At 36.8% G+C, this 23,510-nt stretch overlaps 1 protein-coding gene across 2 annotated transcripts in view; it reads left to right on the forward strand.

Annotated features, from left to right (window-relative positions):
• TRPC4 (transient receptor potential cation channel subfamily C member 4) overlaps positions 1-20,713 on the forward strand; it is a 133,647-nt gene extending 112,934 nt beyond the window's left edge. For both annotated transcript variants that reach the window (XM_015851914.3, XM_032442118.2), the window contains 6 exons: positions 1,156-1,466; positions 3,021-3,216; positions 4,918-5,112; positions 14,088-14,129; positions 16,253-16,342; positions 18,129-20,713. In XM_015851914.3, the coding sequence (XP_015707400.2) occupies positions 1,156-1,466; positions 3,021-3,216; positions 4,918-5,112; positions 14,088-14,129; positions 16,253-16,342; positions 18,129-18,845 (1,551 nt within the window). In that variant the 3' untranslated portion in view covers positions 18,846-20,713. The remainder of the gene's footprint in view (positions 1-1,155; positions 1,467-3,020; positions 3,217-4,917; positions 5,113-14,087; positions 14,130-16,252; positions 16,343-18,128) is intronic.
• The last annotated feature ends 2,797 nt before the right edge of the window (positions 20,714-23,510 follow it).

Genomic DNA, 23,510 nt, shown 5'->3' on the forward strand with positions numbered 1-23,510 from the left:
ATTCTTAACTCTTCCAGCAGTTATTCTCTAGTTTTGTAGTTCTCATTTCCCAGCCTATAAGATTGCCAGATGCTGCCAGTAAATCAAACTGCTAGGGATTGTTGTTGGGCACTGGTACAGCCTCAGCTGCCCTACCAGCTGAAAAAAAAGCAATTCCAGCATGGTAACAGGATCCTGCCCCAACAAGTACTGCCACGGAAAATGCTTAGATCAAGAGCATTCTTGTTCTTCAGATGCTGGATGTGGAATGGAAATGTGATTTGTGTCTATACTGTTACATCTGGCCAAAGTTGACAGGAAGTGTCCCTTTCCTTAACACTGAAGTCACGCTGAACATCTCTGAAGGATGTGTCTGGGTGGCCCAGAGTAGATATATACAGACCACAACACAGTCTGTTTTTATATCTGCTTCGCATTATATTATCCCATAGTTTTAGAGGGTTTTGTAGCTTAGGTTCTGTCCTCTGATACATCTTGTAAAGCAGATTAATGAGACCCAGTAAATAATAAGTTTGCTACAGTAGTTAAGCATTAGTAGAAAGTAGCATCTATCATCTTTGGCAAATGTTTTGGTAGAGCTGGAATTGAAAAGAATTGCATTTCCAAGGATCACACTCTTTGATAATTACATACACAAGCTGTTTGCCATGGTTCATTAACAAACCACTTTTCCATCATTTGTAATTGTTAGTGATTAAGCAACATATTTATTTCTTGATTAAATATTTTATTCCACCTTTTTCTAAGTTTTTGTGAATTTCATGGATAATTGACCTATCTACAGTTATTCAAAAGGTGAGTCTACCTGATTTTCCAACTATAATTTCCATTATTCGTGAAATCCAGATATTCAGAATTGGTTATTATTACTTCATCAGAATAGTTAGAAATTATTTTGCTTCTATAAAAGTCATAATCAAATACAAAGTGCAGTAAAAAACAAGAAAGTTTAGAGTGTCCCAGGGATGAAAATGAAAAATGAGTACTGAGACCATACACTTTTGGTTTTGCTAAGATAAAAAACACTCACAAAGACAAATCGCCTTCCAAAATACATTTATTTTTATTGTACTCTCAGAAAATTAATGAAACAGACATTTGTTTGTTCACATAAACAGAGGAGTAATTATTTTTTTCCTTTCTGTTTGTTTTCAGTATAGCGGGTTGGTTCCACGACAGAGCTGGGACATGTGGCATCCAACGCTCGTGGCTGAGGCACTGTTTGCAATTGCAAACATCTTTAGCTCCTTGCGCTTGATCTCATTATTCACTGCAAATTCTCACCTGGGACCTCTGCAGATATCTCTAGGAAGAATGCTGCTGGACATTTTGAAATTTCTCTTCATATACTGCCTTGTGCTGCTAGCATTTGCAAATGGATTGAACCAGCTGTACTTCTACTATGAGACACAAGAAACCAAGTGCAAAGGGATACGATGTGCTGAGCAGAATAATGCATTTTCAACGTAAGTGACCAATCTGTTTCTACCCTTACCCCAATATTTTACTCACTTAGATGTTGTACACAGGAAAGAGGCTGTCTTTGTTCTCTTTTGGTATCTTTTTGGTCAGTGAAATCCTGACAGACACTCCTAAAATTATCCTAATAAAAAATAAATGCAGTTAACATTACATCAGTGTGTAATAATGTTCATCCTATGCTGCAGCAAAGTGTGTATAACTCAAGATATATGAAAAGATAAACAAAATAAAATTGAAGTGAAAGATAATGTGAGCTTAGAAAGCACATATTTAGAATTAAGAGATAAACGGTCACTGGATCAGAGTTTTCCTATCTAGGCAGCTGTTGCTCTGTAATTTTTCTATATCTACTTACATTAAATAAGTCTGGAGTTCTAAAACATAAAGATTCCTTGTAATTGTGATAAACTCTGAAAGGAAAAGTCAGTCCAGACTTCCACAGACACAGAGTCTATTTCACATGTTCAAATTTATATTCTGATTTGTCTTTCAATATTTTTTTATGTTTTCTTTCACTTAAAAATCAATTTTACTTCACACTGTTCTTTAATTCATTCATAGCACCAAAACACTAGCAAATGAATTCTCTGCATCTCGTTTCCCATCGAGATAGAATCCCTACAATAAAGAATTCCCTGTTATCTTCTATGAGTCATATTTAGGCTGCTTTTAAAAAATGTTTAATATCAGTGGCATCCTTCTCAAACATATGTATAATTTAAATAACACCTCTTATTTTCTCTTAATCAAGAAACTTTGCTCAGCATGTTTCTAATCTTGCATATTAATAACATCTTATGCAAGTCTAAACTCCAACTTTTCAGTGGGCATGGATATGTGGCCTGAATAGAAAAACAAAGGGTAGGTTTTCAGAGCTGATCATGGGAGGAAACAATATTATTCCATATTGTCATTTAGCTTCCTATCTGCTGCCCCAAACTTCTCCAAGTATCATGTCATTTAGTTGCAAATGCACATGTAATTTGAGAGTGGTGTGTTTGACTTTTTAATGTCTGTATTCTTTAAAAAAAACAAAAACAAAACAAAAAAAAAAAAAAGGAATGCTAAAGATACAAATGGCCTTATATGTCACTTTTTGTCTCAGTGGCTCTCAACAAGTAAAAATGGCATAAATTTATATCATCAAATAAGTACAAGCATACCCTAATTACTTTAACATAGTGCAGTCAGTGATTTACTTTTGGATCCTTGCTCTATCCTCTAAGATCCAGGCAGAAAGACAAAATTCTTCAAAGACAGATGTACAAAATAATATCTCCAAAATATATCCCATTGAATGTTTAAACAGACTCAGTCTTACTTGTTTTATTAGTATGTTGAATATCTATAGGTTCAGATCTGAAAAATTTACATAATGTTTCTCCAGAACAATATTCTATTTGTACTGACTTCATTGTAATGAGTACCATGCACCTTAGTTAAGTGAAGGTCTTTGTATATCTTGGGAAAAACTGAATGATCTGAGAAGTATATGCATTGGTATTAAACAGCTTTTCCTTTGGGGCTTTGTCTTTCAGATTGTTTGAAACGCTGCAGTCATTATTCTGGTCTATATTTGGACTCATCAATCTATATGTGACCAATGTGCAACCAAAGCATGAATTTACTGAATTTGTAGGGGCCACCATGTTCGGTACCTATAATGTAATCTCTCTGGTTGTTCTACTCAACATGCTAATAGCCATGATGAATAATTCTTACCAGCTTATTGCTGTAAGTTGTTTATTCATAATATATACTTTCTTTCTGTTACTGAACCTTTTTTTTTTTTTTTTAATTTTTATTTTAAGTATTTCTATTAGTTTTATTTTAAGTATTTATATTATATTATTATATTAGTATATATCTGTTTTGTTCTATTTATTTTGCACCACTGAGGAAGGACACAGAAATTAGATCACAGCTGGAATGGAGCAGGGATGAATTTTCCCAGAACTCAGAATGGGAAAGAGGTGACTTTACTGCAGAAGCCATCTAGTGGGTAGAGAAGGGTGCCTTGGAGCTTCCAGAAGGTGGCACAGTCTTCAACAAACTGCACTGTGCAGGACTTGTCTCAAGAAAGAGAAAGTCTGCCACAGATTTTTTAGTCCCTACTTTATTTTTAACATGTTTAACCTTTATAACGTTATTATTTTTGGATTCTTGAACAACACAAATATACAGTGAATAGAAATTAATTGCTTAATTTCACATACAGTTTTGAACTCATTAACAAGTGAAACAAAAGGTCAGAACTCCTAATTAAGCGGTGTATTTTTTTCTCTTTTCATGAAAACTGGCTTTATCCTTATCAGAACTGTTGGCTTATTTTTAATTCTCAGCTGAATGAGGCTAATGCAATTAAAGTCTGATTCATTGTATGATAATTCAAATATAGTCATGTAGAAAGCAAACAAATAGAGGAATGCCTCACATTCTTAAGATTTTTAAATGTTTTTGTTGTTTTTTATGTTTTTTTTTTTTTTTTAATAATTACGATATTTCACACAAAAGGAATTAAGATTGCATGTGTTTATTTAACAGCAGATATAGGGTTAGTATATAGTTATACACGGCACCATGGCATACATTCACACAAAAAAACAAAACATACTGCATGCAGAATACTTTTCTCCAAGAATGTCTTTATAACTGCTTTGATTGTAGTTTATGTGCCTAAATATTAAAGTTTGGGTTACTTCAGTGGTTGCAGTCCTTGGCCTCTATGTCTGTTGCCCAAATCAAACATTATTACTTTACATTTCTTGTTCTGCTGATGAGATTTTGCAATTGTTTTCAAGCCCTGGGTTTTGATTATCTTTTAAAAATTACGCAAGCTTGTATAAAATACAAAAGAAATAAAATTTCAAACTAAAAATCAAAACACAAACAACCAATTCCAAATTTTGTAATTTTGAAGTACAAGAAAGAGGAGGATATTCAGCTCAACAGATTGAAGCAGCCTCATGATTTGTTGGTAACCTTTTTGTGAATTTCTGGGGCTGGCAGCTGAGAGAGTGCATGAGGCTTACAGACTTGTTGAAGCTGCTACAAGGCAGAGTAATTAGAGTGATCTATGTGGAATAACGATGAGCTGCTATTATAACAAAATATCTCTATCAGAAACGTTGCAATTTTTCTGCTCGTAATTATCCTTTCTTGTTGGAGTGATTGTTAATTATTTAAAAGCCTGTAGCTAAGCAAGAAAACTTGAATCCAGATAATCCAGATATATACTGAATGTATCAAATATCTCTACTGGAGTAAATCAGCTTAGCTTTTCATTGTTTTAAAAACCTTCTTTCAAAAGAAGGGACAAGAAGACTCACTAGTGTTCTAGAATTGCTCTAACTTTAGGTTCAGTTTTTCTAGAGGTTTGTTTCGCCTTCTTTGTTACAGCAACATGTGCACTTCTGTTGTTTTTCTTCTGCACAGGATCATGCAGACATTGAATGGAAGTTTGCTCGGACAAAACTCTGGATGAGTTACTTTGAAGAAGGAGGGACTTTGCCCACTCCTTTCAATGTCATACCAAGCCCTAAGTCCCTCTGGTATCTAATTAGGTGGTTATGGAGACACCTGTGCAAGAAAAAAATTAGAAGAAAACCTGAAAGTTTTGGAACAATAGGGGTAAGTCTTATGTTCTACTCTGCCGTTAGTCCTCCTCTTTTCTATAAAGTATTTCTCATCCTTATCAGTGAATAGGTTTGTCAATTACTGTGGATAGTAATTACATAATAATTCTCATGGAGAATTATGGTGCTATTTTCTAAAAAAATCAAGTCAGTGTAAAGAGAAAGCATCATTGGATTTCTGCACAGCAGTATGAACCACGATGGTGCTTCATCTAAAGATAGTGCAAGGAAAGATTAAAAGCAACAAAAACATCAAGTAATGTTTGTCTATCACTCCCAGAGTTCTAGGTGATGCCCCAATTGTCCTGATTCAAATACCATTGACATGTCCTGGAAAACAGAACTGCATACAAACTATTTTGTATTTTTTTTTCTCTCTCTGGGTGTAATGAAATGAGTTTACCATAAAAGCACTCTTACCAACAGCTGTTTCCATTAAAGAAAACGTTTTGAAATGTAGCCACTTACTGGGAATTGCTTATTTGAATTTACCAGTTATTTCACAATCACATTATTATCCTGTTCTAATAGCACTCATTAGAAGCAGAAATGTCTACAGGGGGGGAAAAAAAAAAAAAGGGAGAAAGACACACAAAGGTTTCAGCTAGGACAGAGTTAATTTCCTTCATTGTGGTTTGTTGTATTTTGGCTTTAGGTGAAAAATAATGTCTGTAACACACCTCTGCTTTAGTTGTTGAGGAGCAGTGCTTACAGAGCCAAAGACATTTAGGCTTCTGGTTCTGTGACAGTGCTGGGCTGCATTGCTGCCCAGGCTTGGAGAGGGACACGAGGCTAGTGGGCAACAGAGCCAGGACTAAAGAACCAGAATCTAAATGGACCAAAGGGATAGTCCATGCCATAAGATGTCACTGCAAACAATAAAACTGGAGGAGTTGGCTGGAGGGAGACTGTTGCTTGGGGCTGGTAGCAAGACATTCCATCGTGCGCCACTTGTTTTGCAAATGCATCTCTCTCTATATAGAGATAATTATCATCACTTTTGTTTTTTCCCTTCTTTTCTTTCCTGGTAAATGGTTTGTATTTCAGTCCATGAGTTCTACTTTTCATTTATTTATTTATTTATTTTATGATTCTCCCATCTCAGTGGGAGCAGGGAGTGAGTGAATGGGTGTCTGTGTAATGCTGAGCTGCCTGCTGGGTTAAACCACAACAGTTCTGCATTTGGATTCAGTAGGTATCTGTGTAATATCTCAACCACACAATTTCTCTGGTAGCTGCAATGGATAAAGCAAACTTGAATGTGTTTCTCCTAACTTTATCCAGTTGCAACCTTTCAGTCAACAGCAAATTTTTAGGCAACAACCTGATCCATCAGCAAATAAATCTCCCTAGGAATGTTTTCTGCATGTTGAACAAAAAAAATCAAGTCAATGCATGATTGGGGCATGATTAACTAGTCCTTGGTTAGGCAATGCTGGCATAAATAAACAAACAAACAAATCTATCGTAAGTCAAATGTGGATGATGGCTTTTTCACTATGAGTATTTGGTGAATATAGATGTTTTCACTGCAAGGAGCTCAAGTAGCAAAGCATCAAGTGAGAGTAAATGAGTGTCATGTAAGGGGAAAAAGGCAGGACTGTAGTCCTCATTCTACTGACTCTGGTTGCAATGCACCAAAGAAGCCAAGAGTGTGGTTCAATTATTTGCTGGACCATTACTTTACAGACTTCTTCTTTTTTCTTTCTGTGGCTTTGTTACTAGTTTCTTGACAAAGTGAAAAATAATCCCATTTTTTCACCTATCTATTCTCCTGTCATATCCTGGCATTCAGTATTATCACTAGGTATGCCTTGTGGAACAAGTTCATAGAGATACACAGATGCATGATAAGGAGGCAGTGCAACACATAAGACTAAATCACACTTCCTAAACTGATGAATAGATTCTCTTTGTCCTCTTTGTGAAAAGCTTCTAATCGGGCTTAATGCAATATCATGATCTTGTTGGCCATTCTGAAAGGGAAGTGTGCTTCACTTTGTCTTCATGCTTGTAGATATGAAAGAAAGAGCCAGAAAAAGAAACTTGTAAGCATGAGTATGATATTGAAACAAACTAATAGCAAACTGTAATAAAGAAGCACTAAAAAAATCCTTGAGAAAAGCAGAGTAGACAAATAAGTTGCTATTCAGATAGAAATAAAAATAAAGGACAAATTGAGAATGAATGAAAAAAATGAGAATAAATCATCTTTGTGTAAGCTAGCAAAGAAAAGAAAAGTTTAAAGAGCAAGTGGAGGAAAAAGTGTGATTTTTTGTTAGAAATAGAGACACTGTTGTACTTATGTGGAGAGAGAGTGGGCATTTGTTATCAAGCATTCGGTAGGGAAGATTAGCTAGTGTAAACTGATAAAGTGATATTAAATCAGTGGAGAAATGCTAGTGCACAGTGGCTGAGGATCTGTAGTTGGTTATCACAGTATCCCTGACTGACTGGGACAGATACGGAATTTATCCATCCCAAAAAACACTTCAGGATAATATTCTATGTCAGATCTTTCATCCAGGATTCTTTTTCCTTTGTTTGCCTCTCAACTTGCAGCTCTGTAAGTAAACTCATTACTGGCTGTCTGGAAGGAGGAAGAAAGAGGTAGGTTGCTCTCAGCCCTACATGGCGGGACTGGGGATTCAGACAGACAACAGATTCCAGCAACTGCCTCCTGCTGGGGTGCCTAAATAAAAACTGCTAGATAAAGCATCTTTGGTTTTAGAAAACTGCTGCAGCAAAGGGTCAATGGATAAGGGGTGTATATATAAAGCTGGTTGGAAACTTTTCCACATTTCAAACCATGGATTTATTTATATATTTAATTATTTATTTGATGAATGTATACCAGCTTCAAAGAACCTTTTGTTGGGAATGACTTTTCAGCTTCAGGACAGAATTTCTGATTGGAGCACATGCTAAGAATAGCAAATACCTTGGGCTATGGGAGACTCAAATTCACTTCCATTCCCCAGTGGGTGTTTAACTATTTTTACCAAGCAGAACAGCACTGACAGGAGAAAATTCCCATCCCAAAGTAGTGAATACCCTGTAGGAAAAGGTTCTCCCTTGGGAAAAGAGAAGTGAAGGAGGTTAACCTGATTTCCCTATGATTCGGATTTGAACTGCTAATAACTGAACTAATTGGAAGCAGAGGACATGGAGGAGGGAGAAATATAAGGATTTCTTGTGTGTGTGTGGGTTTTTTTTGTTTTGTTTTGTTTTGTTTTTTAATAAACTGGAAAAAAAATCCACAAAATAACATTTTTTGAGGAGGAAAAGTGGAAATCATGAAGCACTATGAGAGAACAGGGCTATATCTATCGCTAGTCCTCACTACAGAATAGTCACCATTCTAAAGCAGTTTTCACCAGCTGAGCTACCACTTAACGAGAATTCCTGCTGCCTGGAAGAAGTCAGTGGTCTTCGTTGACCAGACAGATTCAGAGCATCTCATAAAACTGCAATATTCTTCAGTTAGCTCCTCAAGTGTAAAAGGAGTCCCAACACTAATTTAGGATCATTTTGTATTTTTTAGGCCCACTTATGCATTCAATCTCCAAAATGAACTGAGAATTGAGTATGCACTGTGCTCTGTGATTTCTGCATGGGGAAAATCTGTCTGTAGATACCAGAGTGTGAGTGCCACTCTTCATTCAGGTCTACACACAGTTCAGATAGATGTAAAGCAGACATAATTAAGTGAAGTGAATTTTCCCAATAAGGAGCTTAAATCATTGGAGAAAAAAATGTGCATGCCATCATGAGCTCAGAGTTTGTGCTGGGGGAATGTGCTGTTTTCAGATAGTGAAAAGCTTATTCAAATCACTCACAGCTCAGTCTTGAGTTACAGAATTTTTCCAGTTGTCCCATTGAACACCATCGCAGATTAAATTTAGAAACACTGTGCCCCTACAAACAAATGGAAGTGAAAAGTTATCTTGGCCTTTTGTCCAAGCTTAACTGACAGCTCTCTGACTTCAGCTCACTGGAATCTCTGCCTCAGATCTACAAGATAAGCTTTGCTGGAATCCACTTGTTTTCAGGGAGCCCTGTATTATGAACTCTGATACCTTTCCTATGACTGATAGTGGAAAAAAGCCCTATAGACTCCTGTCATGCTCATTTTCTTGTGTCAGCTAGATGGATTTATGAATCCCAAGTTTTATGTGAGGCAGAACTCTGATTTCAAAACATTTTTTTTCTGAAACCACTAAATGTTTGCTATTAGAAAGCAGTGACGTACTGCAGTGTTTGCCAGTAGGAATGACTATAATGGGGATCCAAAGGCTGAGTTAGTGCTAGAGAGTGCAAAACAAATTATGGACAGAATATAGTTGTCTTGTTGAAGGCAGCGGTTTTCAAGGACTGGATATAAGATAAGGCATTAAAAAAGCAGCACCAAAAAGCCAGGAGTATGGACCAGGAATGAACTGAGGATGTATAAATGTGTAACCAAAAATCCACTCTGTGTGTGTATATAGCTACGGATGTATATGAAAGAATGCATATATAGAGATTTATGTTGGATTATATATATCTGACTTATATTTAAATAAAAATAATTGAAGAGAAGATACACAACTAGAACTCATAAAGAAAGGATTCAGGGACAGGAAAATTTATAGCAGGTACACAAATAAAGGATTTATGTAGCTCATTCAAAGAAAAATGTCAGTGGATGTCGAACCGTTGAATCAAAGAATCACCAAGATTGTAAAAGATCTCCAAGATCATCCTATCTAACTGTCCACCTACAACCAGTTTTTCCCCACTAAACCATGTCCCTTGATACAATATGTAAATGTTTCTTGAACACCTCCAGGGACTGTGACTCAGCCATCTCCCTGGGCAGCCAATTCCAGTGCCTGACCACTCTTTCAGAGAATAAAATTTTCCTAATATGCAACCCAAAATAACTCTGATAATTATGATAACTAGATAACTATGGCATGATTGCTTGGGAGGACCATTTACAGTGCTTGTTTCAGCAAAGATATTACATGAAAGAAGAGAATCTGCAAGGAAGCAAGGAGCCTCTGGAGAGAGATGATTAACTTGATTCTTTTTTACTGTGTTTCTGGTATCCTTTTTGTATTAAGCTGCTGAAGAGGTGGGTGGAGGGGTCAAAGAAGCTTTTCCATGGGACAGCACCTTTCTCAAAGGCTGTCAAGCCATGCTGGTGACACATTCTTAACCACAGCTACAGCTGGCTTCTTTGGTACATGAAGGCCAATATGTTCACATGTCATTTACTAGCACTCCATCACTGCTATCAATCAGACAGAGACCTACCTTTTCAGATTACAGCACATTGTTATTTTCTGTCATTTTGACATATCCCAGGTATGCAGCATTCTCTTTAGCTATTATCATGAAGTATCTCCTACACTTTAGACACTAAAATAACAATGTGTGCCTCCCTTTAAGCTATTTCTGTTTTTCTGCTAACTTTGTCAGCACCCAGTTTAGTAATGTAATTCTATTGATCAGGCTGAAGTGCTCCTTACTTCCCAAGGGCTTTGCATGTCTCAAGTTGACTCCTGTTGATCATCTAAAATCTATTGCTATTTTAGAATAGATATACATAAAAAATCCCCAAGCTTAGTGGAGTAAATTGTGTTATTTTCCTCAAATTCCATTCCAATTTTTTTCTTTTTTTTATCAGTCACCAGAAAGTGTTTTATCTATAATTTTAAGTATTCCAGGGTATACAGTGGAAAGGATTTACCAAGCACAACTTCAGTATTTTTTTCTGCATCTCATGTTTAGATAAGTAGCTTTTTTGTGTTTTGTTTGTTTTTTCCCTAGCTACTTTTTCAAGCAATCTACATGATAATGATCGGTGTTTGTCTGTCAGAGAAAATCTTCTTTCTCTTTCTCTTAACCTTCTTTCTCCAAGTGGAAATGATGCAAGTTCAGAGTCAATGCAGTGTTTTGTACATTCCCTGACATGTTTGTTGCTGAAAACTAAGAGAAGAAATAGCATCTTCCATGTGGAATGGAAATCAGTAATCTGGAGTATGTTTGTTGTATAATCAAGGATCATCTCACATGTAAACCTTTCTGTCAACACAGCTAAGTTCTTGTCCCTGTCGTAAAATGCTTCTATTCCAAATATGGGAATATATCCCATCAGACAATTATCTGATAATCCGATTGTCACAGAGGAATGAGGTCTAAGGAATTTGAATTCATGCTTTTAAAAAATATATTTTTGATAAATAACTTCCAAAGATGTGATTTAACACTGTGGCGTTTTTTGATTGCTAGAGATATTTTTTCTCCAAAAGTACAAATTACTCAGAATGGCAGAAACAGGAAGATCAAAATAGTTTTTACTACCAGTAAAACTGCTGCTAGGACTTCCTACAGCATATTGGTGCCACCCATTGGAAAGTGATGAAATTTTGTAATAACACAGTTTCATATGACATTGACATCACAAGACTGTTTCTTCCACTGTTGCTATTTTCAATCAGATTTGACTTTTATTACTTTGTAAGTCATTGTTTTCAGTACGTTGTGTGCACAGCGCAGCAATTACTTGAAACAAATTGTTAACAACCACAAGTTAGGCCAGGTAGAGAAAAGCTGGCTGAGCCGTAAAGAAGGAAGAAATAATTGCTAATGTAATTTTATGTATAGTGAGTATCTTGACTTTCAGATGCTTTTAAGTAAAGATTCATTGCACTTTGAGAAGGATGCAAAAGGAGATTATGAACCAGGGACACAATCTGAACATGTAAACTGGAGATAGAGAACTGATGAGTTAATTACTTGGACAGGTTATGTGTCTGCATATTTAACTTTGCGGCATGTATATACAAACACACCATTAAATGCGTTCTCTTTCAGCTTCTCATAGCTATTGATTGAAAACTTTTGTTAAGGAGAGTACAACTGTTCTGGGCATATTATTACTTAAATACATTTGTTTGTATAGAGATCCCAAATTGAACTTTTTATCACGGCATTGACTGGAAAAGCAATAGCCCTTGTTTCTGGGAGTTTCAGAATTGGTTTTTAAAAAGGATAAATCAGATTTGGGTATTTCTTGCCTCAGGCACAGAGTTAAACCTATGCCTTTATTTCACATTTCACTGTAAAACAAATCAGAGCAGACAGCAACTGCAGAAAGCAGTTTACAAGAAAAGAGATAGCATTTGTTTTATCTATAGGAGTTATTAGCTTTATCTGAAGTGTGTTTCACATACACCTTAAAGTGTTTCTCCCTTTGCCTGTGAGTCAGAGCTGTTGTTGAGAGTTCTCATAATGCCTCAGACTACCCTGAAATTCTTTCAGCAGGAATGAAATATCTCCATCGTGTGGCCAGCAGAGAAAAAAACAGAAAAATAAACCTGGCTTGTGGTGTAGATGATGGGAGGATATTTTCCTTCCCGTGACTACGTTTACCCTTCAGCCATGGTGGTGGACATGCATTCCCATCTCTCCTTATGTAAATACATGAAGAATTTCCATCTTGCCTATGAATATGATAAGATGCAGAAGCATCATTTCAGGTTGCCCAAGGAGGTTGTGGATACCTCATCCCTGGAGGCATTCAAGACCAGGCTGAATGTGGCTCTGTGCAGCATGGTCTGGTGGTTGGTGACCCTGCACATAGCAGGGGGGGTTGAAACTAGGTGATCATTGTGGTTCTTTTCAACCCAGGCCATTCTATGATTCTATGATCATTTGGAAAAGTCTTGAAGGCTAGATATCTATGAATAAAGCCCTACCTCATGGTATATGTACAGAACAATTAGTAAATCACGATTTTCACTTTTTTATTTTCTTTTGCTGAACATGCAGGTACTGCAACTCTTGAGTTAATTACAAAATGAAATCAACCATAGGGCAGAAATCTGTTCCCAAAATGGGAAATTGGTAATCATAAATAAATTGCTAATCAGTTGCAAGCAAAATAGGGTGACAGAATACCTTATCATACTTGGCTTGTCATGCAGTGGAGATTAATTTTAATGAATCTCTTGAATATCATTCTATCCTGTTTTAAGACATTCTAAGTGTTCTGTTTTGTAGAAATACAACCAGTGGTCAGACTCCTACTTTTCTAACCAGCAGCAGATAGAAGAATCCAAGTGAAAAATATAAAAATCTCTTTCACCATTCTGGGTTAATTAAAGTAGAGAATAGAGATGTGACTCAGTATGTTGAGGACAGTAGTAATTCAAGGACTAATTAATTCAAGGCTTTATTTTTATCTTTATTTTTGTTTTTATTTTTCACCACCTTTTTCTGGACATCCCATAGATACAGCGGTATGTGCTAATGCAACATTTACTTGAAGCCTATGCTTTACTTTCATCCTTCCAGTCTTCTTTTTACTCTTCCTCATCATAGTTACTATATTTCTTACTCTCCCTCCTTACCATCACCAAACTCTTCATCTCATAGCTGAGCTGCTGTTATCTGTACTTCCCCATCTATCAAGAGTCCATTTAGCAAAGAAATAAGCAGAGAATTTTCTCTTAAAATGCTTTTATATTGTAGGATTTGGATAGCTCTGTCTTAAATGAGACTTAAGGAAATAGCCATATCTAACACTGATTGTATGCCAAGCTGTTCTCAGTTCCTTCTGTCTTTGCAAGTTCGTTACACAATCTCATTGTTCTTCTGCATCAGATTTATGACTTTCAAAGTCGTCTGCAAGAAGATGACTGTCTGGCTCACCACATTCACATCAATGCCAGAATAACAGCACACTGATGGAAATATAGTAAATCCACTTTGCTTTCTTAGTGACAACATACTCCCTCCTGTGAAGCTAATGACACTCTTCAGTCCAACATTGCCATTTTTTCAGTGGATGCTGAACAGTATCTCTCAGCTAGTTATTTACCACAGACTGCACAGAGTTGCTGTTTTGCTGTGCTGTATTTTACTATCAAGTAGACATTCATGATTTTTGTTTCATTCCATTCTTTTATTTTTTTTCAGAGACGTGCAGCTGACAATCTGAGAAGACATCATCAATACCAGGTAAAGCTGCACATTTTTTTGGGGGGGGGCAATTATTTTTTTATGTCTTCAAAAGATTATTTTGGGAGAGATGGAGTGGAAGAGAAGGATTTCTGAAGAAAGCAGAAAAAAAGAAAGAGAAAAAGAAAAAGAAAGAGAAAAAGAAAAAGAAAAAGAAAGAGAAAAAGAAAAAGGAAAAGAAAAAGAAAAAGAAAAAGAAAAAGGAAAAGAAAAAGAAAAAGAAAAAGAAAAAGAAAAAGAAAAAGAAAAAGAAAAAGAAAAAGAAAAAGAAAAAGAAAAAGAAAAAGAAAAAGAAAAAGAAAAAGAAAAAGAAAAAGAGAAGAAAGAAAAGCCATATTTATTTCATTCTCAGCAAAAGTGTGTAGAATATTTGATGTTGACATAACAGCATTTGAAAAGTAGTCTACTGTTGGGTTGAAAAAGGATATTTCCCTAAAGAAATACTACTTAATCCACTTTAACATGGTTTGCCTAGAAAAAAAAAAAAAACAAACATGGACACTCCCACCTCCCTGCTGGAATCAGTTGGGAATGTACACGACATGCTCCATCAGTCAGCTTTCCATCTCTCCCTCTCCAGTTCTGCTCATCTTTCAAGAGCTTCTTAATCATCCCTCTGCCTAGAGGGATTTATTGACTCCTGCCAGCTGTTCTTCTCCATCCTTCTTGCTTCTGTCTCTTGATTTGGAGAGATTATTGTAGCATAAGGGATAATTTCAGATCTATTTTCAATTTTGTTGTTGTGTTAATGGGGTGCATATCCACCAAGGTGTAGGTTGTACATGTGAAAACTTGGAAATAAATGAATTCCATATGGGAAATGACACTATAAATCAGGACTTTCCAACCAGAAGAAATGACAGCTGTGGAGGGTACAACAGGAGTCTTTGAAATCGTAAAGGTGAACACAGAGCAGCTATTCACCATTTATCCACTGACTGAACATCAGACCCATAATATGCTGTGTTAACAAGGCTGTAGGCAGCTCACTGAAGGAAGTGATTATTCTTCTCCAGCCCACACTTGTACAATTGTATCTGAAGCAGTGTGTCCTGTTTTGGGCTCCCTCCTACAAGAGAGATATTTCAAACTGGAAGGAATCCAGCAAAGGACCACCAAGATGGTTAAAGGGCTGACATAAAAGGAGAAGCTGAGATCTGTGTTTGTTCAGCGTGAAGTAGGTTGAGGAGACCTAATTGCTATCTCCAATAACACAGTGGGTGGTTAGAGAGAGAAGTGAGCCAGACATTTCTTGGATGTGCGCAGAAAAAGAACAAGAGAGAATGGACACAAGTTTTCAATAGGGAAATTCTGTAAGGAAAATTTTTGTCACATTGAGGGTGGTAAAGAACCAAAAATAAAATAAAATAAATAAATCAGTACAGGGAGGCTGCGGCTTCTCAATTCTGGGAGATATTCAGCACTTGACTGGACCTAAACAACCAGATACAACTGCAGAGATAGCTCTACTTGGAGTCAGGGATATGGATCAGGATTCCTCCAGAGATTTCTTCCAAACTAAACAATTTTATGGTTCTAAGAAGTACAGAGAAATCATGGAAACTATCAGAGAACAGATTTTAAAAAAATAAATAAATCAAAACCCCTCAAGGAGTTTCACTCTGGCAATGCCTTGAAATTCATCGGCAGAGAATTTGTGGATGCTGAAAATTTACTTGAGTTCAAAACACACAGGAAAAACCTGTCACAGGCCATTAAACCTAAAGCTAACATTTCTGATTCACAAGGTCCCTGAATCTCAGACTGCAGAAAGCTTGGAAGATTACAGCTGGAAATAACATCACATGACTGTACTCGCAGTCCTCATGAGGTATCAGCTATTGCTCACTATCAGAGAGCAGGTTACCAGCACAAGGCATGCAGCTGACCAAACCCAGTGCAGCTACTCTTAGGATATTTAACATCAGTGCTTACCACTGAAAACCTTACCACTGAAAAACTAATCAAATAAACAACAACAACAAAAACACCAAAAAAAACCCATATCTGTGGTTTGTACATTTTTTGTCATGTTCCTAAAACACAAAAAGTTGAGCAGACCCACTGAGCAAAGATTTAGTAACTATTACTCAGAAAACTAACACGATGTTTTACGTTTTTAGGAAGTTATGAGAAATCTGGTTAAGAGATACGTTGCGGCAATGATTAGAGATGCCAAAACTGAGGAAGGGCTGACAGAAGAAAATTTTAAGGTATGTATTTAATTATATGTTCATAGATATTTTAAAAGACTATGAAGCACATTTTTCACAGTCCCCACCTGTACAATTGCACATATCTTACTCTGTAGAGCAGTGTCCATGTGCTGATCGACCACACTCAGATGATATTGCTATAGACTACAACAACTGCCCTTGCTTGCTGGATAAATAGTCACTTTTATCATCTAGTTTGAATTATGGGGGGAAGAGAAGGGAGAATTAAGAGAAAATCAAAGTGGGACTAAGTGTATGTAAAAAAAAACATTTGCTAATGTAATATGCAAATACTTTCACCCTAGGAAATAGAGTTTATGTGTAATAGAGTGCACTTGCACTTTTGCATATGGAACACATTTTATATGGCTTAGTAAATTGAACACTTATGTAAGGAATGAAATATTAAAATCTGTTTAATCTGGCACAGACTAAGTGGCCGTATGCTCAATAACCTTAACATAGCATTTCTAGCATTAAAAATTTTGTTACTATTAGTGCCTCAACCTTCAAACCTTCAAATATACTATATGAAAATACTATATCTACCTCAGCTTTGGCACACAGAATATACAGAAATTGCCTGATCTAGTTGCTCTTATGTTCTCATACAGAAAATGAAGAGGCAAACACCTTGTAAAACAAGATGTCTTCTCCTAAGATAGGCTTTTAAGGAACAGAGGTCAGAAATTGTGCTGGCAGGAAACAGCCTGCATTGATTAGCTCTTTTCTTGGCTGCCAGCTACCCAACATCGAGGAGATATTCACAAAGTCCTGCCTGCAATTCCTGCATTCCACTCACAGAGAAGCTTGCACATATATGTCACACATAAGATCCCCATAGAAAAGCTGTTGTAGTATGGGCTAATTAGCAGACTGAAACACACAAGGGGCACACAGCTGGAAAGCAGCTCTGTAGAAAAGGGCCTGGGAGTCCTTATGTGCACCAAGTGGAATGCAAGCCATCAACATGCCCTTGCTGCTGGGAGGACTAATGGTAATTTTTTTGGCTGCACAAGGCAGAGTATGATCAACAAGAAAAGAGAGGTGGTCCTTACCCTCTATTCATTGTTTGTGAGGCCATTCCTGGTGCACTGTGTTCAATTCTGGGACCACCAGGACTGTGTACAAGAGAGATCTGGACATATTGGAGAGAGTTCAGTGGAGAATCACCAAGATGACCAGGGCCTGGATCATCTCTTCTGTTAGGAGAGGCTGAGAGATTGAACTGTTCAGCCTGGAGAAGAGGAGGCTCGAGGGGATTTCAGTGTCCACAAATTTGTGAAGGGATATTGCCTAAAGTATGCAGCCAGGCTCTGTCACTTGTGTCTACTGCCAGGACAAGAAGCAATGGGCACAAACTGCAAAACAAGTTCAGTGTAAACATCAAGAATTTTTCTACTGTGTAAGAGACAGTGCTGCCTGGACATGGTCCTGGCTATCCTGCTCTGGGTGTTGTCCTTGCTCCTTCCTCCACCACTGTCAATGATTTCTAAACTAAGATACATTTCCTCTGAAGATTCCCCTGATAAAATTTCTGATCACTTATTTTGCCTTACTTAGAAGATCTATTAAGCAGAGTCTGCTAAGTAACTTGAAGATCTCAGGTGTTATCCTGACAACAAAGCTCACAATTGATCCATAACATAACCTTGTTATTGTTTTTATTATTATTGTTGTTGTTGTTGTTGTTTTCTTAATGAAAGAGGAAAAGTCACATTAGGTTTCATTCTCTGATATTGCTTTCTGAGCTAATCCTCTGATCTTGCTTATTCATTTTTAGGAGTTGAAACAAGATATTTCCAGCTTCCGTTTTGAAGTCCTGGGTTTGCTAAAAGGAAGCAAGCTTTCTAATTTGCAGACTCCGAAAATGAATAAAGATGCCGCCTCTCTGTCAGAAACTGAAGAAAAGTATGAGAGTGAAGGAAACAAGAAAGGAAAGAAAAAGGCATTCAGCCTTTTTGATATTACGACAATGATTCACCCACGATCAGCCACAATTGCCTCTGAAGCACATAACGTAAGCAACGGCTCAGCAATGTTGGTGTCAGAGTCCATTAAGGAGAAACAGAAGCGTGTGAATTTTGTAACAGACATAAAAAATTTTGGGTTATTTCACAGACGATCAAAAACAAACTCTGTGGAGCAGAGTACAAATAAAATATACACTGTTTCTGAAGAAGTTTCCCGTCAACAGGCAGAAGAACAATGTGAGAACAATGACGAACTGGAAGAGGGAGAACTGTCTATGAACTGTGAAGTAAAAACACGGAGTCCTGATAAAAAGTGCATGATAGCTGAGTTGCAAAATGACAACAACACTTTGGATTCACAGGATGAGGGAAGTATTTGTGCTTTAGAAACAGAGAAAGTGGAGTTACAGAACTCAGAACCAGCCACACCACAGGATCAGCTGGACAAGGAATCAGACATTAGCACTGACTGTGACGGGAAACAGGAAACCATTGAGCAGGGTGACTATGTGATAACCAGGTTGTGATGCTTACAGGAAGAAGCATTTACAAATATATATATTTTGCATAGTGCTTTTGGGGGGGGATGTGTTAAGAACATATTAGCAAATGCAGAATTACACTTTATAGTACTCAACTGTGGCACATGACATTGTAACACAGTAATCAAGAGAAAGATAATAAAGGGACCTTCTGTTTTGTAGCCTGCTTTAGCTTTCACGATTTGTTTTACATTTTTTAATAAATGGAAGCATCTTGTATTCTTGTACTGTTGCAATAACCCACAGAAACTTTTTAGCTATCTTTTTCAATTTCAACAAAAGCAATTTCTCTCATATGATAGTTGACTCCTATGATAAATATTTTTCTATGCAAATAAAAAGTAGCTTAAGAGACTTGTAAGCCTTTATTTAACTTTGTAGGTTCTTAAAAATTCTGGGCAACATAATAATCATAAGTGGTTCTTGTCAACATATGTCATGTCAAGCTATTATAATCATTTATTTAAATTGCTAAGAACTTGATTTGCTTCAAAATCTATGAAGAAACAAACTATAAAGTATATTCTTTTATTTATTGAAGGAATATGAATACCTGTAAATTTTGAACAATCAGTCTATTTGATTATTTAATTACAGCTTCTCCCACTCAGCAAGAGAGTTATTACCTTCCTGATGCTGCTGTTAGAAATACACAGGATTTGAAGACTGTAAAAATGTGTCTTATAGCAAAAGAAATATCTGTGGCTTGCTAAAATTTGATGATGGATTACTCCCCAGGAATCCATAGTCACAACAGCTACTGCTTCTCCAACCATTTATTTTTCCAAATGTGGACAACCTATGCACTTTAATGTTCTGCTGCTTATTAGCTTTTGCCTTCACAATACACTTGTATTTGCTAAGTGAGAGATACATCAGGAATAAACAAGCAGAAAGTGATACCCTGAGTATTTTGGAAAATATGGCAGTTTGCTTAGAAGTTTTTAAAAGCAAACCTGAAGAAAGTTCCTTTGACAGCTTCAGAGTTTGGTGGAACCTGATTGGGAGTTTTATAAAATTACTTAGACATTTAAATGTATAAAGAAAACCTAATAGTATTTTTCTTAATTGATAAGTGGCTTCTTGTCTTAGTCAAAAAATGATATTTTTTAAAATTAAACAGTCTGTTGTTTTTCAATTAGTGACTGGTGTCCTACATTATTAAAAACTTAAATTTCCAACTGATCTAAGAAGGAACACCCTTGAGCTTCCACAACATCCTTCGTCCACGGAGACATGTATATACCACATCACTGTGGTCATTTAATTCTTAACATTCTTGTCCCTACTGTAAGGTGCATAGAGAGCATCTACATCCTAAATCCCTAGAAACACAAAACATGCAGAAAATGAGGACAAAACAAATGGAATCCATGACATGTTAACTAACACCTTGTAGGATATGACCTGAAGCCATACCATTATGGACATAAACTGTCCTTGCACTGAACTGAGTTTTGAAAATCCTCTCGTTGATATGTATTTGTGTGGGTTTTTCCGCTCTCCTTTACACACATGCTACATTCTATGAGCTCCCATATTGCGAGCTTCCTTCCTGTACATGCACCTGTGTCATGGCACCTAGGAGTGAATTCACTGAGCCAAAATGGAATAGTGGGGAAAAGGTCTGTATAGCTTTGCAACACTGTGTTTACACCACATTTGATTACTAAGTTATGGCTGATTTCCATCTTGGAGTCTTGACTGCTCTTTGGACCCCTTCTCCTCATCTCTCCCCTTGTCCACCTTTAGATTGTGAGCTCCTTGGGGCAGGGCCAGAAGCTTTTCTGTTTGGAAAGCACCTGAATTATTACAAGCGTAACAAAAAATAAATAATAATAATGATGATGAAATAACTTCATATTATTTTTACTAGGTCAACTCTTTTAGAGAGTTCTTTTTTTCTACTGTAACATTTCTGCTAAGAATGACGTAAAGTCAATGTATCACATGTATCCTTTGTTATAAAATTCTCTATATCCCAGTTTTTCTCCATCACAGATTTCATAAAACATTCACAACATATTTTATAAAGGCCAGTACTGTCATTTGGGATGATATGAGATTGCCACTCTAGAGATGCGGGGTTGTTTTCCATTTTAGAAACTTTGCCTTTTCTCTTTCTGGTGTGGCACCTTGTCATACTGGCTATTTGAGATGGGATGGTTGACTCAGCTGGTTGCCTGATCTTTTGCTATCCAGCACAACACTGAGAAGGGCATCTATGACAAGCTCTGATCTTTTGTCCAGCACTGACAAATAAAATGGCACTGCTGAGGGAAACCATAGCATAGGTTTCATTGTAAATGATTTCCATCATAAAACATTAAAAAAAAAAAAAAAAAGAAAAAAAAAAGAAAAAAAAAAAAGCACTCTTTACTGTGAGAGTATTAAGCTTCTAGAACAGGCTGCCTAGAGAGGTTGTGGATGCCCCATCCCTGGAGTCGTTCAAGGCCAGGTTGGATGGGGACCTGGGCAGCCTGGTCTAGTATTAAATGTGGAGGTTGGTGGTCCTGTTTGTGGCAGGGGGGTTGGCGATTCATGATCCTTGAGGTCCCTTCTAACCTCCAGGTAGAACCTCCAGGGTCATTCTGCGACTCTGTGATTCCAGGTTCTTTGTTAACAACAAATAATGGTGACTACAGGAGTTAAAAAATAAAGTATAGCAGGATCTCAGTACAGAGGATTTCTCTCAGTGGGAATGTAGAGATAAATAGTATGAGTTCAATGATATGAACTAACATCTGCAATTTTACTACAGTCATGTCAGCATTTAAATTTATGAGTTGCTAAAGTGGGACTACAATTTGTCCTCTTTTCTGTCATTAAGAATTATTTGCTCTCAGTAGACAGAGTCTTTAACATATTACACTTTCTTATTACTTATCATTGTTTCTAACACCTCCGAATCCCAACCATGCTATCCTCTCACTTGACAAATTCAGAACAAATGTCAAAATCTGAAAACTGAAAATTGTGAAAAGTGAAAATTGTCAAAATCTGAAGTGAATTTGTACCAATATTAGGCTGTTCAGAAAGCATTTCTGAGATTCATACTTTTTTCTTGGGGACAAAATGTCACCTGCATACCATATCTTAAAAAAGACAGTGCAAAAGCTGATTCCATCTGCATAGAATCCTAGAATCATTAAGGTTGGAAAAGCTCACTAAGATCACCTAGTCCAACCATCAACCCATTCCCACTACGCCCTCTAACCCATGTACTACACCTACATGTTTCTTGAACACCTCCAGGGACAGAGACTGAATCATTTCAGTGGCTGAACAGCTTGTTCCAGTGCATCACACCCTCTTTGGGAATAAATTTTTCCTCGTCTCAAACTTGAACCAGCCCTGGTACAACTCAAGGCATGTTTCACTGTGCCACCAGAATGGACATGGGGGGCACTGCAGAGGTGAAAACCATGTGTACACGTTAGAAGACTCACACTGCAAGACCCTGTGATCCAGGTGCAGGTCACTGTGATACCTCTGTGTTGTACAGACATCAAGCCTGGTAGAAGACTTCCAGAGAGGAGCCATGGCTCTACAGTTGGTTTTAATCTTGTTATCCATGATTCTATGATTCTATCATCTCACTACACAGATAAAGGCCATTACAGTTTTGACTACTGTGTGCCGAATATCTCGCACATCCTGTTTACATGAATCTCTGGCACATAGTATTGATCTATCTATTTATGTAATCTATTACACAGGTCAAGATTTCATGAAAAATCTCATAATAATATTCTTGATCTGAATTTTTCTGTGAATAAATGGTATCTTTTTTCTCGACAACACATAACTTTTTCTTAGCTATAATTATAGAGAAGTGTAAAAAGCAGTTCTTGTATGTATATACGAATTGCAGGCTACAATATTCCATTTCCTCTTTAAATCTCCACAAGTAATCTGTAAAGGAAATGTAGGGAGAGTAGCAAGAGAGGCAACATGAAAGATAAAAGTGAATCATAATGCTTAAAGATGGTAATAAGGCAATGTATTTTTGCATCCAGATCAAAGTAATTGTATTAAATAAAATCTCTGTGTATTGGACAGTGATGTAACCCATCTTAACTTTAGTCTATTAAGAGAAACCAACAGCTTTAGTTGGGCAAACACACCACACACTGAAGATCAGTAATAGTAATGGCAATGGTATTAAACATAATTGTAAAATTCAGTGTAATAATAGCAATCTTGTACCTGTGCCTGAGAAGTAGAACTCCTCATTTCAGATCACTACGCAAAATGTTCTGTATTTTCACATCAAGCAACCATTTGATAACACTTCTATTGATGTCCTTGGGGCAGGAACTCAAGAGTTTTTCCTCCCACACAAATACGCCAAAGTCCAGACTAAAAATCTTTTATCTCTGTGTTACAGCTTTTGACTAGCTTCAAAAATTTTGTTTTGAACCCTACAGACACTCCAGAAGGAGCAGATTAGTGATCCTCTGTGACAGCTTATGGCTTAGTAATACAATGTGGTCCAAAGTAAATTGTTGGGGTTGAGTCTGAACCCTTCAGATATAAAAAGGAATCAAAAACAGTGAACTACATCAAAACAAGATCCACTGACTTAATGCTTTAGAAGTTTGTTTGTTTGTTTGTATTTACAAATTTAAAAGAGTGCAACAGAGATAG

Source organism: Coturnix japonica, chromosome 1, assembly GCF_054131305.1.
Source record: "Coturnix japonica strain WE chromosome 1, WE-NBRP24, whole genome shotgun sequence".
Taxonomy (NCBI): Eukaryota; Metazoa; Chordata; class Aves; order Galliformes; family Phasianidae; genus Coturnix; species Coturnix japonica.